This window comes from Muscardinus avellanarius (assembly GCF_963383645.1).
Source record: "Muscardinus avellanarius genome assembly, chromosome: 6".
Lineage (NCBI taxonomy): Eukaryota > Metazoa > Chordata > Mammalia > Rodentia > Gliridae > Muscardinus > Muscardinus avellanarius.
This window is the reverse complement of record NC_137791.1, coordinates 80,598,714-80,618,410: the sequence shown is the minus strand read 5'-3', so window position 1 is coordinate 80,618,410 and position 19,697 is coordinate 80,598,714. Positions and strand designations below refer to the sequence as shown.

Here is a 19,697-nt window from a genome sequence, read left to right as displayed (position 1 = left end):
CATGATTCAAGACGGCACACAGAAATCAGTTTTAACAAGTCCTCCTAGCAATTCTGATGAGCCATAAGATCTAAGGCCTCTTAGAGAGAACAAGGATTCTCAACAGTACCTGCAGATTAGAATCAATTAGAATCATCTCAAAGAATACTTAATCTATGTTTGCTAGCTTTAACCCAAACCAAATCAATCTGTGTCTCTAAGGTTGAAATCTAGGCACCTAAATTTTTTAATGGCCCATTTGGTAAAACCATAAACACAGGGTCTAAGAAATCATGGTAAGAATTTTGTAATTTAATAGTAAGTCATTCAAGGCTTATAAACAAACTAATTTATCAAATTTAAGAATGCCACTTCACCTCCTAAGTGAGAGATGAAGAGGGGTAATAGTGAACCAAAAAAAAAAAAACCCTAGTTAGGAGGTCGCTGTTATATCCAGGAAAGAAATGATAGTGGTTTGGACCAAACTTGTACCACTGGAGACATAGGAACTGATTTACAACATCATTTGTAGGATACCCTCAAAATGTACTATAGATTTGATAGAAGAGGTGAGGAAAAAAGAATCTAAGATAAACTATCATATGTTGGCCTGAAAATTGGTGTGCATTTCTTCTTTTTTTGGAAAGCATACAGAAGAAACTATTGAGCATTGACCTTTGGCTCCATTGTATTTGAGATTTGATCCTGTTTATTGAGACATTCAAGTAGAGATGCTGAACAGGCAGCAACATATACTTGTTAAGTCCCAGACATGTGAAAGAGTGTTACTATATAGATAGTATGTGAAGCTGTAAAACCAGATTGTACCAGTACTGGGAATGGCCTAGGAAAATTTGAGAAAGCTCTGATTATTATATTTCAAAAATTGGTGAAAGGACTTGGTTTCTGCCCCCCCCAAAAAAAGCAGGCAACTATTCCAATGTAAATTAACCTAGCTAAAGGTAATTAGCAAGTCCTTAGGAGAGGGGAACTAGGACTTCCTCATCCTCATTCTAAAGACAAGTTTACATAATAACTGGATAATCTAGCTAGGATGGGAGGAGGGGGTTGAAGGACCTTTGACCATGACCTTCATGAAAAGAGACACCTAGGCGGGAAAATACACCTTGGCGGGAAAGTGAGGGAAGTACCTTATAGGGATATTTACTACGTCAGAATTACATGAACATGATTGAGGTCATGTGTATGAAAAGTCTTGTCCACATGTTGTATCTCGGTGAACTTGTTCGAACCACCCCCCCATGCCACTCTTGAATGGCATGGGGCTGTAACTGTCTTCTCTATTTCTATCTTTTTAATAAACTTCTTTAAATCTTCAGCAAGAGTCTGGGCTAATGTGTATTTATCCTTATCACAGAACAAGAACCCGTGCTTTTTTTTATATTTTTGTGGTTTGAGGGAAATTGTGTCCGGGACCCTAACGGGTCCCCAAGGACAGTTTCTCCAAACCGTAACATTTTTTCTCAAAAACCCTAACACAAATTAGTTCATCTAGGTTGAGAATATAGACAAAGAAGGGGTTTGGGTAAAGTACAGAACTGTCATATGGACAGAATATATGGTCAATGCATATGAGCCCAAGAAGAGTGGCTGTCCCAAGGCTGGTAAAGCTCAGGACAATTGACGATCTTAGAGCCACTGTGCTGCCCCACAGCACAGCTCCACCAACAGTTAGTACACCCAGACGATTTAGAAACTCCTGAGTATATCTCAGTGACTAACAGCCACTTAATGAAAATATCCACTTCAAAGCTCCATCAGGAAATCTTTACTTGAACCAAATGAGGAAAGCAAGGATCAAGCTTATAAAATGGCTTGTTCAAGTTCACCAAGTTTCTGAACTCTGCCAGAACATGGCCATGGCCTGAGAAGATGGCACCCACGGATGCTTCCAAAGAACAAGTAGCTTCTAGGCATGAAAACAGAGAGGAAGTTGTAGCTGTACTTAGTTAATACAATCTGGTACTGACAGGTGCTGAGTCAAGCTGGCTAGAATTATGACTGAGGAATGGCAAGATCCAAGAGAGCATTACAGACCAAATAAAAAAAAAAAAATTGAAATCCCTTACCAGAAAAAAGCAGGTCAACTGGGAAAAGCCAGTATCCAGTATCATTGCAAACAAACAAAAGTTGAGTTATGAAGTGTGGCACTAAGAAAATGTTAAAAATGCAAAGTTACAGGAACCTCTGCAGAGTTTCTAAACCAGAAACTCTGAGCTGGTGCCCAGCCAACTATATTTTAGTAATCCCTCTAGGAGGCTCTGATGCCCAAGAAGGAACACAATGGTTCTCAGCCCTGGTGGCATATTCTTCAAATATGACATATGAGAAATTCTCCCAGGGAAATGGTCATATCAAATGCTGCAACGTTCCTATCCTGCATTAACCCAGCACTTCCCTAACAGCCTATCCTCTGTTAGAATAGTCATCCTCTGTTCTTAATATTTTATAAAAAACACACACATATTTCTCTTTAAAATGGCTTTTTTAGCTGGGTGTGGTGGCGCACACTTGTAATCCCCGTGCTTGGGAGGCAGAGACAGGAGGATCGCGCAGGTTTGAAGCCAGCGGCGCTGGCTTAAGAGACCCTGTTTCTAAATTTTAAAAAAAATATAAAATAGGTCTGGGAGTGTAGCCCAGAGGTAGAAGGGTTTCCAGGAACTCCAGTACCACCAAAAATTTAAAAAAAGGCTTTTTTCCCACATCTCATGAGCAATCAAGCTGAAACAACTCCCCAAATTATAGCAGTCGGTTTCTTTAGAGCCTTCAATAATAATTTCCTTCCTCGGTCTAATGTTATGCCCATATATGAAATTATCACCACCAATCTCACTAACATGTATTGGGAAGGAGGAAGGAGAACAGGATGGGATGCCAAAGGAAATACATCAAGTGATATGTACATGTGTGTTTGTATCACTTTGAATCTCTCTGTGATGTATAATTACAATGTACCAATAAAATTATGAAAGATAATACAAGAAAAACAAAAATTATAAAGATTAATATAGGATTCATATTTGGTGAATTAAAAAACAAAATTGTAAAAAAAAGAGATAAAGTATTATTAGAAAATAACCATTATCTCAGTACTTGGAAATGTAAACATTCATATGTAAAATTTCTACTCTAAACCATTATTAACAAATAATGATCAGTGTGATGCTTTGATGTCTTCCTTGGTTAGAAATTCACTGTCCATAAGGGAGAATTAGAACATAAACTTTAGTTATAGAGACCTAGAACATCAGTCCTAGAGGGAACCTCAAAAAGGTAACAGTTATCAGTTTCCCAAATTTCAATCCATAAGCTAACATGGATCAGTACAGACAGTAATAAAGATCTGAAAATGACTGTGACTATTCATAAAGTTTAATAGAATGATACAAAAAATAATCAACCAGTGGGGAGCTAAAGAAATTTTCTCTCATTAGAATTTTTGACTAACAAGTTTATGTTTTACTTTAAAATATACATTAAAAGATTATATAGTTTGGCTTATAAAATATTTCAAAACATAAGGTCAATGTATGTTTGTATTGCTTTAACCCAATATAAGGTATAACTACATTGCACCAATAAAAGTATAAAATAAGGTCTAACACGTGGAACAAAAAGAATCACTCATCTAATTTAAACCATTAAGCTTTTAAATATGCAAATGAATAGTAACACAGTGCTGGGAATACAAAGCATTCTCATGAATGATCATTATTTTTTCCCAACACAATATATAAACTGAGACCCTGCCCTGAAAATTTTAGGTCAGTGGTTAGGGTCTAGAATCAATATGGATCCAAGTCTTTCCCTATCTTTATACGGTAAGTCTAGACATGGTAACCAAGGTTTAAGCCAAAGCTGCGCAAGATGCAGCTGACCAAACACAGACAGAGGTCTCATGGTGAGATTTTGTCTGAATCCAAAGCACTATGCTTCATCTGTTTCCTCGTTCTGGCAGTTAATACCATCCTCAGAGCCAGGTATGCAAAATGAAGGACTATATGAAGTCAGGCAGGAACGCATGAAATATTGGTACACTCTTAATCAAGATCAAATATCCTGCATGTTCAAAAGAGGTACTACCCTAAGATTCCAATCACTATGTTGAAAGTATTATGTTTCACAGATAGTGCTAAATAAAACACTTCCCACTGTGTTTGAGTTGCTAACATTTGCAAATCCTCTCTTTACGAGCGATTCATCATTTTATCTCAGTCTTAACATGCTCAAGGATCTACCCTAACATAAGTCCTGCCATTCCTAAGACACCTCAGAACATAACAGCACAGTCCTCTCAGCCTATAAATGTTTCTGCCTTTAAGAGACAGAATAGACCTTCTAGAAATCATCTTCATTTTAAATTTGGGTTGGAAAAGTCTATGAGCTAAAAAAAAAAAAAAAAAAACCTCACCAACGCCTCACACTTAAATTAGACAATGCCATTTAAGTCTAAAAATATATTTTCTATTAGGCGAAGCTAAGTCACAAATATTGCTTCTTCCATCAAGCCTTCTACCATCCTTCTAGACATAAATGACCATCCCATTATCTAAGTACTCCTTTTTCAAACCTTTAGCCTTAGACTTTGGTTATGCTTCGCATAGATTATTTCCAGTACTCTTTGGTATTCATTGCAATAATCACTATAGTACCATATAGATACTTTATTATATTTCATAATGCTTTATTGAATTTTATCAGTATTCCTAGAATCAAAGATTATTAAGTTAAACAAATAACATTGAACTTGCAGTTGGGAATCTTGAGGCTGAGTTTAGTTTAAGAACTCTGTGACTTCAAAGTATAATTATGCACAAGGGCATCATATTAATTCTGTGCTGTGCTTTTGTTCTTGTTTCAATTATAATCTACCTAGAAGATATTTAAGATGTGATTAGCACTATTTTCATAGCTCTTAGAACATTTATTGCATATCTTTTAAAATCTATATGAGTTGTAACTGCATTACAGATTTCCCGGCACTGAAAAGAATAAGAAAAATCACTTCTTGATCTTCTGTTCCTTTTTATCTTCTGTTTTTATAATTCTTTCCAAAAGAACCCTAAGTAATATATTGATTTCCTCAATTTTTGACCATCTTTAAATTTATTTTTAAAGACACAATACACCAAAGAATATAAAATAAGTCAATCAAATTTATGTAAACAAAATAATGCATAGTGAAAATTTATGGCACAAATAAATTAAGATGAATAAATCAAATTAACTAAAATATTGTAAAATATTTTTAAATTTGAAAATACTTTTTTCACTTTTATTTTTCATTTCCTACTTTAAGTGGCATCCTTGGATCTTTTATGCATAAGGCAAAGCAAATCACACAGAGACATATAAACCATAAAATTGGAAAAGGCTTGATATACACATAATTCTAGGCATATGCAAACTAGCACAAGATGTGCAAATGATCAAAGACTATGCCAAACCAGCCCTCTTTATTCTAAATAAGCACAAACTGGCTGCCTATCTATAGGGCAAAGGAGGAAGAATAGAAGATCTATGCTCAGCTCAGACCTGTCGTGGGCAGGCACACAAACCTCAGAGGGTCACTACTTGACCAAACCCCAGGTAAGGAGCAATGAGGCTGCAGTGCTGGTCTCCCAGACTAATCAGCTGGAGGACTCTCACTATTCTTGACTGTAAAAGGGGCCAATACCTGCTGCTTTGTACCTTCTAGCTTTGGAAATTAAAGGGTACAAGGGCTTTGAGCTTCTTCTAATCCTGCATTGTTAACGTAGCATGATGTACATCCTTGGAGATGAAACACAGATTCAGTCCTTTGTTCCTCAGACCTTCTACGGTCTCTTAAATGAGCAAGTAAACTAGAAAGATACACTATTCTGTTGGATTAATGAACACAGAACACCTTCTGTGAACATCTTCTATGAAAGGAAAAGGGAGGAGACCACAGGTCTTTGGTATGTTCTTCTCATAAAAATACATGCTCAAAGGTCAACACCTAAAGATCATCCCTCAAAAATCCTCTTCTAAATACACTATAAGTGACTACAAACCTGCACCTATTTTTAGTACTAAACACTTCATTTACCAGATAGATTGAGCTACATCTGTAATCATGGATCAAATGCTCTTAATCACATTCACACTGCTTAAACAAACCTTTTTAAATGGACTTTTTAAAAATCCCTCTGCAGACAGACTTTGAAATAGGCATTGCAAGAACATGGTTTTGAAGAGACCAAACTCCTAAAACAAAAGTCTTTAAGGCAAGTAAGGCAAGGTACTCGAGCTATTTTTGTTAGAAGTTTGCAACTGACCACAAAGATTTCATTTGGTATTGCCCAAGATCTAAAAAGGATACAATGCCTCTGACACTAAGCAGATGTAACTATCAGATATTTTAGAAAAGGTTTACATTTATGATTCCTAGATTGTTAACCTTAACTTTCAAAACCCCTACCCCCTATCAGTAAAGATCCCTGCTAGAATCTTCAAAAAGCCCAACAGTGGTATGAGTGAAATCAGGGCAGAAGGAAGATGGGGAGGGAAAGCATCTCCTACCATTGTTTGGACGGACCTTCCCCAAGTTTATCCAATTTTCATATTCTTTTACTAGATAAACCCTAGTAATTTCATTTGAAGGGAAAATTACGAATGTTAAGAAACACTGAACATCTCTGCCCTAGATAAACTCCTTTGATCTTAAAAATCAGCCCAAAGGAAATCACTGAATTGGGTAACCCAAGAGAGCAATAAACTGGTCAGTGACTCCAATTCCAACTGTTTCCCTCCAATGACAATCCAAACAAGGGGGGTATTCACAAGGCAGTGTTGTTTCAGCAAATCTAGGAAAATTCAATTTTTTATATTATGAAACTTAGAATATAAAGCCTACTAAGTAACTCTTTATTTTGGCAAATGTATGCACCACAATAGGACTGTGAGCTGTCACTACTGGCAGAGGTGATTTAACAGAGATACAGAGCAAAATACAAGGACTTCGTGGGAGAAATATATTTTCATCTGGGGTGTTAAGCCAGCAGTGTCTTCCCACCAAAAAGTGTGTGAAGCACTTGTCACCACCGTGACTTAACTGCCACAGGACTCTCATTTCAGAGAGGTATAGCATGCTGATGCCCTCCAGCAAAAGACCCTCAGGGGCACACCTGCTGGGTTTATTACACAAACAGCAGAGGAACCATGAGCATCTTAGTAAGAGACTGTTGGAAAGAACCAATATTAACAAGATTTGGGCTATAGTTGATTGCATAATTTTTGGAGGGAAAGTGGTTAAGAGAAACAGGCTTTGTCAAAATTAGGTACTATCAGAAACTAAGGACAATTCTACTACTGAATAGCTCAGTAATTCTTATGCGTAAGCAGAGTATTCTAGAGCAAGAATAAAGCTGCTAAAAATTACAGTGATAATCTTGACAAAGGGCAGGAAAGGGCCCAAGCCTTTAGGCCCTTTTACTGAAAAAGAACTTCTGTCAATTCCTTCGCAAAAGACCTCGTTGATTTCAGAGACCCACTGAATAAGTATTTCAGTTATCACACATATCTACCTGGGCTGCCTGCACTATCACTTTTTTGAATTTTTTGAATTTTTCAATAAAGCCCATATTAAATGTCCCTCCTGCAATCATTTCATATAGTTACCTGGAATAGTAGACTCCAACTATTTCAGTCATATTTCTGTTGACTGAAATCAGCTAAGTAACCCTGCTTGCTTCTCATAACCATAAACAATTTATTTTCTTCCCAGTCTCAGACCAACATTTTCATAAAGTACAAGAAGTTATTACTAGAAAGGTAAAATGAAAAAGAGAAAACACAGCCTCATATTTTAAGCTATTATTCGACTCAATGTGCATACAATAACTGCCAAATTACTCTCATTGTCTATAATTATCTAGTCACAAACTTAAGCCTCTGAAGCACATTTTGAGCACATCGTATTTTCTTTTTAATTAAAAGCATTCTATTTAATACAAACTAATTCTGTTTCATGCGCTCCCCACTTCAAACTCACATTACACCTGATAAGGCAGCTTAAAAGAAAAAGAGATGAGGAATTTCACTCGTGGAGAGGGCTTTGCTGTCAACCCTCCAACCTCAGCGAGGAGTGGACACCTGTGGGTGCTACCATATGCAACCGCTTCAAAGGACACCTGCAGAAAACTAGGTCACTAAAATTCCCACTGCACCATTCTAAAGTTAACCTAGTCAAAAATTTCCCAGCCATATGAGGAAAGTTAACTACGTGCTTTCTGGACAGAGACTTTTAGGCCAGAATTAGCCATACTTTCTACTGGAACAGCATGGATTTGATTATAATCCCAGCACCTGCTAGGGCAGTGGTTTCATAACCCATGGGGTTAGTCCCCAAGCATCTGTGTTAGCTCAGCATCCCTGCTCTACTGACTAAGGTCAAGAAGCTCATGCTTAAATCCTCATGTGGCAAAAAAACAAACAGAACCAAGGCCACCACTGATCAGCTGAATTCATTTATACGTTAATCAACTGAACTTCCTGCATTATCTCTGCTAAAGGCTTATTCTGGGCAATGCAACTTTAACAATTCATTAAGATAGCCACTATACTAGCCTTCCAGTCTGTCAATCTGTTCTTCATAACTCTGCTTCTGTTTCTGCCTCTATCTGCTTTATTCTTCCTAGCACATGGCTGCCGTGAGCTGGAAACTCTAAAAGAGGATTCTGAGAACTTCCACACAGTGGATACTGCCTGATGAGGTCAGGCCCACCCTTTTCCTGATCAAACCCAAGATTTGGGCCACTTCCTTCCGCTTGGGAACTCTGTCTCATTTATAAAATCTCTCTGAAAGACATGCCCTTAACCACAGTTTAAGGTGAAAAGGTAAATGTGATTCATATACATACATAAAGTATACATGTGTTTACTTACATAAATATTTCATATACATATATAGGCATATATATAACCACTTTGTACATTATGCATATATAACTATATATATGTATATATATATATACATATATATATATATATATATAACCAGACACGTTGTACATTTAATTTCTATGGCAAATTTAACATCTTTGAGCTCTATAAGGATGTAACCATGACTATTTCTTTCAGTACTTCATAATACTTAGAATAGTGGTAGGCATATAACCAGCTTAATACAAATATTTTTAATTAACTTTAATTCACGGAGCAATGAGTACTTGCAGTGTACAAGTTTTATATATACACACACTCTTACATTATGCTAATATATACATGCTACTTAAAATTAACATCATATCTTAAAAATTAGAAATTAAGAACTGTGGATATAGCTCAGTGGTAAGGTGTTTTACTAGTGAGTACAGGCCCTGGGTTTAATCTTCATTACACCAAAGAAAAGAGAAAAAAATGAGAAATTAGACAATCCTAATAATTAATGCTCATTCACATATGTTATCTATTTTCCTTTTCCTTCTAACAACTTGTTATTGCCCCAGATTTTGGTATTTATGATTACATGACATGTAAAATAAGAAAAACACTGATTACTAACAGGTTTAGTAATCACTCTGATCATCCATTAAATTTAGTTGTCTTTTTCCTACCCTAACTTGATTTTCAAGCTAATATCCCAAATTTTAAATCTGGAGATAGTAAGCATTTTTATGATAGAAAATTACCAAGTAACACTGAATTAAGACTGATACTCAAGATACTTTACTCAAAGGTATTATAAAAAAGTTAGACCAGGCGTGGTGGCGCACGCTTGTAATCCCTGCACTTGGGCACTTGGGAGGCAGAGGATCGATCGTGCTGGTTTAAAGCCAGCCACTCTGGCTTAAGAGACCCTGTTTCCAAATAAAAATATAAAACAGGTCTGGGAGTGTAGCCCGGAGGTAGAAGGGTTTCCAGGAACCCCAGTACCACCCCCCAAAAAAAAGTAACATTTTACATAATTTATCTGAGTATTAAAGTTCTCTCTGTCAATAATTGAATCCAAGATTTTTAGTCTTCTTTTCTAGAAAGTGCTTTCTCTTTACTTAATTCAATGACTTAGGTTAACTCAAGTCTATTCAACCTTTAATCTAGAATGAAAAAAAAAGCATTCAAGAGCTTCTTCATGTCTTCAAATCCCAGAAAATGGTACACTACCAAGTGTAAGTTTATCAATCCTAAGCTAACAGAGTACAAGTTGGAGACTTGGACTCCTTTGCATATTCTATAGTTTTCCTGCATTGAATTTAAAGTGCTATAAAGCATTAAGAGTTGATACAAGCCTGAAAAAATAAAGTATAAACCATAACAAACACACCAGCATTTGGTAAAACATAAGGCATAGTAACTCTATTAGGGTAGGCCTATATTTATAACAGTACACGTGGATGACAAAGCAGAATACTCAAGGCATTGTCAAAGGACGAGCCAACATGAGATAATTATAATAATAAATGTAAGTGATATTTTGAGTACTCCCAGGAGCAGTGATAAAACAAGAGTAATAGCTCTGAACTCCTGAGAAACAGCAACCTAACAACCACAGAAAGAAAAATAGTTGTTCCTCTGAAGAAAGACTTGTAGCAAGCTGTAAATGGAAGAGGCATAAACATGGACATAATTTTCAAGTAACAGCTAGAGAAAAAAAATACTTCACAGCTTTGGAGCATGTAAACAGGGGTGGCTGCTAAAAATCAACATATGGGTATTTTATTTGATTTCTTTTGAATTAATCAAAGCCACCACACAAAGAAAAGTACATGTTCAGAAAGTAATGCTAGCTAGACAAATTCTGAAAAAGGATTTTATTTTTCACTTCAGCATTCTGTGAGAAAGTAAAGAATGCTTTCAAAATATTTTAAGAAGATATCCAAAGTTTTCACATAAGAAGTGAAATACAGTCCTTTTGGAGGAATCTATGTTTCTTTAGAAAGTTTTCAAAAAGTTTCAAAAAAATGAGGAAATAAAATCTCCCAGTAGAGAAAAAAAAAAAAAAAACATTAAAAAATGCTAAAAGAGTTGTTTTTTTGTTTTTTTTTTTTGTTTTTTTGGTTTTTTTGTCGCTGGAATACTGTTGTCTTCATGTCTCAAATTAAGCCAAAGCACACATCTTTGACAGTAAAATGTTTTCTAATGCTTTTTCCTGCACTTAAATTATAACAATGAGGCTTCCTTTCCACCTCTATCTTCCAAACCACACTAAAGACAGGGCGAACTCCCAACACCTGCAAACACACGCATGCACGGGCACACACACACACACACCAGACAGAATGAGTCTTACCAGACCATCACAGTTGCTAATGGCAACAGAGGTGCCTGGAATGTCCATGATGTCACCAACGTAAGCACAGTTGGTCTGCAGAGGCTCTGTTCTCCAGACTGTTTCGGAAGCACTTCTGGTTTGATGGTCATTTATGGGGTCGGTTATATTCCCAGGCACCAGAGACGTCTCATACCACTCCACAACAGCCCCAGGAGCCACTAGCTGAGTGTTGGGCTTTAGTCGCAGATGAAAATCTCTTCCAAATGCTGTGATGTTAAAGAACAATTGCTCAGGGTTGGAAGACACGTCCCTCGTTGACCTTTTTCTGTGATTTGCCGAAAGAATATGGGAGAGGTAATGTCCTTCTAGATTTGTGCTGACTGGAGTCACCAGCTCATATTCTCTCTGTCTGTTTATTGGCAAATCTGTGGGATAAAAAATAGAACTGTAGAACCCTTTGCAACAAGAGAACAAGACTGTAACACAGGAATAAGCACTCCCCTCACAAGGCTGTACCATAATGTAGATAAATATATTTCTGAACTATCTCATAAATATTAAATTTTGAGAATGCAAAACATTTCTAAAACACACTTATGTAACTCAATGAACATTTATGAATTTTAAAAAGTGTATTACATTGTAGATAGTCATAAAAGCTTATTGGATTTATGTTTGAGAACATGAGTATAATGTTTCCATAAAATATACTTGGATTGCTTAAAATCTAGATATATCTCCCCTCCAATAACTTATTATTGGCATAAATGACATCTGTTACAAGCTTTTAACAAAATTGCTATTATGTAGAAATTTCTGATTATATTCATTTTTCCCTGTAAAAATCCTAGAATTTATACTAATTACCATAACCACATTGTGTTCTTTTACCATAAACCTACAATTTATTCATTGTAGCGTATAGTACCACAGTTTATATGTATCTTTTCAAGTAATAACAATCCTAACAACCATACTTCACAGGTAAGAAAACTGAGATTCAGGGAAGGTCCATGTCCAAGGTCAAACAAATATGAAGTTCAAATATAAATTCAAGCCAGGAATAATGAATATAAATTCAAGCCAGGCGTAGTGGCTCACACTTTTAATCTCAGTACTTGGAAGGATGAGACAGGAGGATCGCAGGCTAGAGGTCAGCATGTGGTAATATGGCAAGTCCCTGATTGAAAATAAAAAATAAGACTCTGGGCCCCGGGCCGAACTGCGAGTAGCACGCCAGACCCCTGGAGAAACCAGGCCCAGTAAGACGCTGGGTTCTGGGCGGGGGTCGCGGGCGGGGCACGCCAGATGGAGCCTGGGTCGCGGGACTCTGGGTCCCGGCCGAACTGCGCATAGCACGCCAGACCCCTGGAGAAACCAGGCCCAGTAAGATGCTGGGTTCTGGGCAGGGGTCGCGCGCGGGGCACGCCAGATGGGGCCCGGGTCGCGGGACTCTGGGCCCCGGGCCGAACTGCGAGTAGCACGCCAGACCCCTGGAGAAACCGGGCCCAGAACAGAAAAAGATAAAGAAAAATATCGGAGAGGAGGTAAGAAAGCCGTTATAGATGCCAGGACACTGGAGATGCAGACAAAACTTATCTAAATGCACTGGAACTTATGGAAAAATTCGCCGTGAAAGAGGACTGCTATTTCTCTATATTGTTAAGAATCTCAGACATCACATATAAGGAGAGAGTTTAGCGGAGACCAAGGAGAAATGCGGTGTTGAAAGAGTTCTCCGCGATGGTGGTGGAGACTTGTATTCAGGAGAAGCAGAAACCGGATCTTACCAACTTTATTTTTTTGGAGAAATTACACCAAATGTCGAATGCTACCATCACGCATGCTTAGGAACACTGGACAACATTCAGAGTGAAAAAAGAGCCTGGGAAGGATTTGAAACGGTGGAGGCAGTGGCAATGCCAGTGGCCAATATTCGGGGGAGGCAGAGATCTGATACATTACAACTGGAACCTTTGAAATAATAACCACAGAGACAGTGATCGGAACCTGCTGAGGGGTTAGGCGGGCGCCGGGGCCAGTGGCCGACATCGGAGCTTGCTGTGAGGCAAGACCACTACTGAGGCCTCCTTGGCCGGGATTGGAACCTGCAGAGGGGTTAGACCGATGCTGGGGCCAGCGAGGCCGGCATTGGAGCCTGCCATGAGGCAAGGCTTGTGCTAGGGCCTCCGAGGTCGGGTCCTGAACTTGCTGAGGGGTTAGGCCGGTGCTGGGATCAGCGAGGCCGGCATCTGAGCCTGCCGTGAGGCAAGGCCAGTGTTGGGGCCCCCGAGGACGGGACCGGAGCCTGCTGAGGGGTTAGGCCGGTGCTGGAGCCAGCGAGGCCGGCATCGGAGCCTGCCGTGAGGCAAGGCCGGTACTGGGGCCTCCAAGGCCAGGATAAGAGCCTGCTGAGGGGTTAGGCCGGTGCTGGGGCCGGTGAAGCCGGCTTTGGAGCCTGCCTTGAGGCATGACCAGTGCTGGGGCCTCCGAGGCCGGGATCGGAGCCTGCCGAGGGGTTAGGCCGGTGCTGGGGCCAGTGAGGCCGGCATCGGAGCCTACCTTGAGGCAAAGTCGGTACAGGGGCCTCGAGGCCAGGATAAGAGCCTGCCGAGGGGTTAGGCTGGTGCTGGGGCCAGCGAGGCCAGCATCGGAGCCTGCCGTGAGGCAAGGCCGGTACTGGGGCTTCCAAGGCCAGAATAAGAGCCTGCCGAGGGGTTAGGCCGGTGCTGGGGCCAGCGAGGCCGGCATCGGAGCCTGCCTTGAGGCATGACCAGTGCTGGGGCCTCCGAGGCCGGGATCAGAGCCTGCCGAGGGGTTAGGCTGGTGCTGGGGCAAGTGAGGCCGGCATCGGAGCCTCCCTTGAGGCAAGGCCGGTACTGGGGCCTCCGAGGCCAGAATAAGAGCCTGCCGAGGGTTTAGGCCAGTGCTGGGGCCAGTGAGGCCGGCATCGGAGCCTGCCTTGAGGCATGACCAGTGCCGGGGCCTCCGAGGCCGGGATCGGAGCCTGCCGAGGGGTTAGGCCGGTGCTGGGGCCAGCAAGGCCAGCATCGGAGCCTGCCGTGAGGCAAGGCCGGTACTGGGGCCTCCGAGGCCAGGATAAGAGCCTGCTGAGGGGTTAGGGCGGTGCTGGGGCTAGCGAGGCCGGCATCGGAGCCTGCCGTGAGGCAAGGCCGCTACTGGGGCCTCCGAGGCCAGGATAAGAGCCTGCCGAGGGGTTAGGCCGGTGCTGGGGCCAGCGAGGCCAGCATCGGAGCCTGCCTTGAGGCAAGGCCGGTACTGGGGCCTCCGAGGCCAGGATAAGAGCCTGCCGAGGGGTTAGGCCGGTGCTGGGGCCAGCGAGGCCGGCATCGGAGCCTGCCTTGAGGCAAGGCCGGTACTGGGGCCTCCGAGGCCAGGATAAGAGCCTGCCGAGGGGTTAGGCCGGTGCTGGGGCCAGCGAGGCCGGCATCGGAGCCTGCCTTGAGGCAAGGCCGGTACTGGGGCCTCGAGGCCAGGATAAGAGCCTGCCGAGGGGTTAGGCCATTGCTGGGGCCAGCGAGGCCGGCATCGGAGCCTGCCGTGAGGCAAGGCCGGTACTGGGGCCTCCGAGGCCAGGATAAGAGCCTGCTGAGGGGTTAGGCCGGTGCTGGGGCCAGCGAGGCCGGCATCGGAGCCTGCCTTGAGGCAAGGCCGGTACTGGGGCCTCTGAAGCTGGGATCAGAGCCTGCCGAGGGGTTAGGCCGGTGCTGGGGCCAGTGAGGCCGGCATCGGAGCCTGCCTTGAGGCAAGGCCGGTACTGGGGCCTCCGAGGCCAGGATAAGAGCCTGCCGAGGGGTTAGGCCGCTGCTGGGGCCAGTGAGGCCTGCATTGGAGCCTGCCTTGAGGCAAGGCCGGTACTGGGGCCTCCGAGGCCAGGATAAGAGCCTGCCGAGGGGTTAGGCCGGTGCTGGGGCCAGTGAGGCCGGCATCGGAGCCTGCCTTGAGGCAAGGCCGGTACTGGGGCCTCCGAGGCCAGGATCAGAGCCTGCCGAGGGGTTAGGCCGGTGCTGGGGCCAGCGAGGCCGGCATCGGATCCTGCCGTGAGGCATGACCAGTGCTGGGGTCTCCGAGGCCGGGATCGGAGCCTGCCGAGGGGTTAGGCCGGTGCTGGGGCCAGTGAGGCCGGCATCGGAGCCTGCCTTGAGGCAAGGCCGGTACTGGGGCCTCCGAGGCCAGGATAAGAGCCTGCCGAGGGGTTAGGCCGCTGCTGGGGCCAGTGAGGCCTGCATTGGAGCCTGCCTTGAGGCAAGGCCGGTACTGGGGCCTCCGAGGCCAGGATAAGAGCCTGCCGAGGGGTTAGGCCGGTGCTGGGGCCAGTGAGGCCGGCATCGGAGCCTGCCTTGAGGCAAGGCCGGTACTGGGGCCTCCGAGGCCAGGATCAGAGCCTGCCGAGGGGTTAGGCCGGTGCTGGGGCCAGCGAGGCCGGCATCGGATCCTGCCGTGAGGCATGACCAGTGCTGGGGTCTCCGAGGCCGGGATCGGAGCCTGCCGAGGGGTTAGGCCGGTGCTGGGGCCAGCGAGGCCGGCATCGGAGCCTGCCGTGAGGCAAGGCCAGTACTGGGGCCTCCGAGGCCAGGATAAGAGCCTGCTGAGGGGTTAGGCCGGTGCTGGGGCCAGCGAGGCCGGCATTGGAGCCTGCCGTGAGGCAAGGCCGGTACTGGGGCCTCTGAGGCCAGGATAAGAGCCTGCCGAGAGGTTAGGCCGGTGCTGGGGCCAGCGAGGCCGGCAGCGGAGCCTGCCGTGAGGCATGACCAGTGCTGGGGCCTCCGAGGCCGGGATCGGAGCCTGCCGAGGGGTTAGGCCGGTGCTGGGGCCAGTGAGGCCGGCATAGGAGCCTGCCGTGAGGCAAAGCCGGTACTGGGACTTTGAGGCCAGGATAAGAGCCTGCCGAGGGGTTAGGCCGGTGCTGGAGCCAGCGAGGCCGGCATCGGAGCCTGCAGTGAGGCAAGGCCGGTACTGGGGCCTCCGAGGCCAGGATAAGAGCCTGCCGAGGGGTTAGGCCGGTGCTGGGGCCAGTGAGGCCGGCATCGGAGCCTGCCTAGAGGCTTGACCAGTGCTGGGGCCTCCAAGGCCGGGATCAGAGCCTGCCGAGGGGTTAGGCTGGTGCTGGGGCCAACGAGGCCGGCATTGGAGCCTTTCATGAGGCTAGGCCGGTGCTGGGGCCTCCGAGGCCGGGATTTTAATCCTGCCAAGGGGTTAGACCGGTGCAGGGGCCAATGGCCAGCATCGGAGCCTGGCGTGAGGCAAGTTCACTCCTGCGGCCTCCAAGGCCGGGACCAAAGCCAGCTTAGGGGTTAGACCGGTTCAGGGGCCAGCGAGACTAGAACTGGGGCCTCCCATGAGGCAAGGCCGCTGCTTGAGCCAGCGAGGTCTGGATCAGTCCACTGAGTAGCCAGACCACTACTGGGACCATCAAGAGTGGGATTGGTACTTGCAACGCAGCATGCACAGAGAAATATCGCAGAAAATATAAATCAGACGCTTCTCTTAATCAGCAATAACTAGGAGGAAAAGGGCAACAGGAAGAGGTTGAGCTATAGAAAGGGCCCTATAGTGAAGCAACTAATGTGACCAATCAGACGGTATGTAATACTGGAGGACGGAGCCTCTTTAAAACGCAGGAGGTACATAAACAAATGTATCAAAGTAAATCACCAAAGAAGTGTGGGATGGAGGGAGGGGGAGGGAATGGGATGGGGGCTGGAGGAGGGCTAAATGGATGATGTGTGCTTGTATATCCTCTCAAGTCTTGTACTCCAATGTGATTGATATATGACTACAATGCACCAATTTAAAAAATAAATTAATAAAAAAATAATAAATTAAAAAAAAAAGAAAATAAAAAATAAAACAGGGCTGGGGTGTAGCTCAGAGGTAGAATGCCCCAGTTTTAATCCCCAGTACTACAAAACAACTTAGCAAATAAATAAAATTCCAGTTATACTCCAAAGGCCATGTACCCATTCTGCTACTCTATGTTGTGCCCCAAAAATCCTTATTTTCAAAAACTTAAGGGAAGAGGAGAAAAGGAGAGATAATACACCATAAATTAAACATGCAGAGAATAATTAGTCATGAGAGAATGGCATTCTCCTTTTGCACTATTTCTGACACGGGACAGAAATCCATTTTAATATGATTATGATTTTTGAGCCCACCTTACAACCTGGGTGGCCACTTACACTTTAGACTGAATTTCACAATCAGGACTTATTTCCTTAACCTTAGACAAATGTGAGTACTGTGCTTACCAATGCACATACCCTGGGAAAGATAAAGACAGTAGGACAGTGGATACCATAACAGGAAATGAGGAAGGCAACTAAGATGAGAAAAGGAAAAGCTCAGATCATGAATTTAAGAGTTCCCTACTAGCCGGGCATAGGAGTGCACTCTTGTAATCCCAGAATTTGGGAGGCTGAGACCAGAGGATCACAGTTCGCAGACAGCCTCAGCTACTTAGCAAGGCCCTTTGCAACTCAGTGAAACCCTGTTTCAAGAATAAAAAGACAAAAAAAAAAAAAAAATAGGGCTGGGGGTGTGGCTCAGAGGTAGAATGCCACTGGGTTCCATCCCCAGTACCTCAAAAAATAAAAATAAAAGTTCCCTACTTGCATAATTCTATCTGCAATGCCCTGAAACAGTATGATTCGCAAATACTGTCCATCTATAGAAATTGCTTATTTTGCCATCCAATAAAGTATTTAGAGCGTAAGATCCACAAATAAACTCACGACCTGGGCTCTTATAGTACCTTTATGGAATCAGCATGTTCTCAGGCAATGTGTATAGGACTAGAAGACAAATGAAGATGCTTTGCTACTTGGCTTCTTAGTGTATATTTTTATTATGATTATGTGACTTATCATAAGCAATGTATTTCAGCAAAATACTGCTCTTCGTTAAATGCATGGAACAAGAAACACTTGTGAATACTGACTGGGCAGAGAAAAAGTAAATACCATGTTATAACAGAGAACCAGGGTTGGAGCCAGTCTTCAACTGGCTCCCAGGAGCAGCTGCTGCTACCTAATCCCTGCTACACTCAAATCAGCATTCAAATAAGCACAGACCCCCTTACACACAAACCTGTGATGAATACTTTATAAACCCTGTTTTAGAAAATGACCTGGACATTCAAGAAATGATCACAGGATATGAATGATGGAGAGGAAATTTTCCACAGTAAAAGATGAATCAAGCCCTTGGATAAGGACTGAAAAGTAAACTCTAACTATAAATTCCTTGAGGACAAGGAATTCCCTGTGCAAGCTGGGATTTTCAACCAACACCATCTAAAATAAGATTTTGTGCATGTCAGAGTCTCCTGCCTGGTGGATTTATTCAATTTGCATCATGTTAAGACTGCAGATAACCAGAAAACTTTTGCTTTGTCTAGCTACTCTATACACTGACTTACAAAACACACTACCCAAAGCCCATGAGCTGACTGCACCAGTAATCTTGGCTATAACTCTTCCTTTAACCATCAATTTACTCTTTCAAGGGAATAAGGAAGCAATGCTTAATTTCAGTGTATGGATTTCCCATCTCCTGTGAAGGGAATTCATATAAGAAAGTCTAGACAGTATATTGATGCCTGGATTAAATGAAGAACAAGAAAACTCAGGAAGAATGTAGGGATGCTTCTCCATACCCAAGAGAAAACCCAGAACCTCATGCTTACAGTAAGCCATATATCCTGCACTCTCCAGGACAGTCCCATTTTTCCATTATCAGATAATACATTCAGAATTTTTATCCAAAATAAAGATGATATATTTCTACAAATTTTTATCTTTCCCAATGCTAAATAATAAATCATTCCTAAAATGTACACATAAGGAACATTCCTGAATTTAAACCTTAAGCCAGTTGTTTTTTTCAGTTGGAAATTAAGGTGATCAGGAAAAAGAAGTGCCCCACAACATCTCCTGCAAGGTAGATAACAGAACTGACAAAGGAATTATCCATTCACCTGCCATTGTTGGCAGATAAGTATTGGACTCTGTGATTTTTGCTTGAGAATACATCATCTTCAACACTCAACAGCAATTACAGTAGTAAGTACTATAACCCCTGTTTTATAAATGAGAACACTGACACGGAAGGCCTGACACACAGCAAGCAAGAAGCCTAAGGAAGATTTCAGTTCCGATCATTCTCTGAAGACACCGCCCCACGCTCTCAGCCACTTCAGAATAGATGGAACATCTTTCTGTAGATTTCTAATTTAAGACCAGACCTATAAAAGAAAACTGCCACGAAAATGATCTTTTACCTACCTGCAGCCAACAACTAACCAATTCTGTAGCGTGCACAACTTCTGTAAAAGACTCCTAAGTTCTAGATCTTAGGGGAAAACAAATGGGCAGGGGGGAAGAAGCTCAAAGCTATAAAAGGTGTTTTAATATCAGATAGGAAACACATAAGAAAATTAAAT

The 19,697-nt window shown here is 43.0% G+C and overlaps 1 protein-coding gene across 1 annotated transcript in view; it reads right to left on the bottom strand.

The window, feature by feature from the left end:
• The window catches only part of ADAMTS3 (ADAM metallopeptidase with thrombospondin type 1 motif 3), a gene marked incomplete at both ends in the record, with an annotated part of 278,402 nt that overhangs the window by 239,780 nt on the left and 18,925 nt on the right, over window positions 1-19,697 (bottom strand). Inside the window, one exon of the mRNA XM_080697857.1 lies at window positions 11,252-11,658. Coding sequence (XP_080553983.1) covers window positions 11,252-11,658 — 407 coding nt within the window. The remainder of the gene's footprint in view (window positions 1-11,251; window positions 11,659-19,697) is intronic.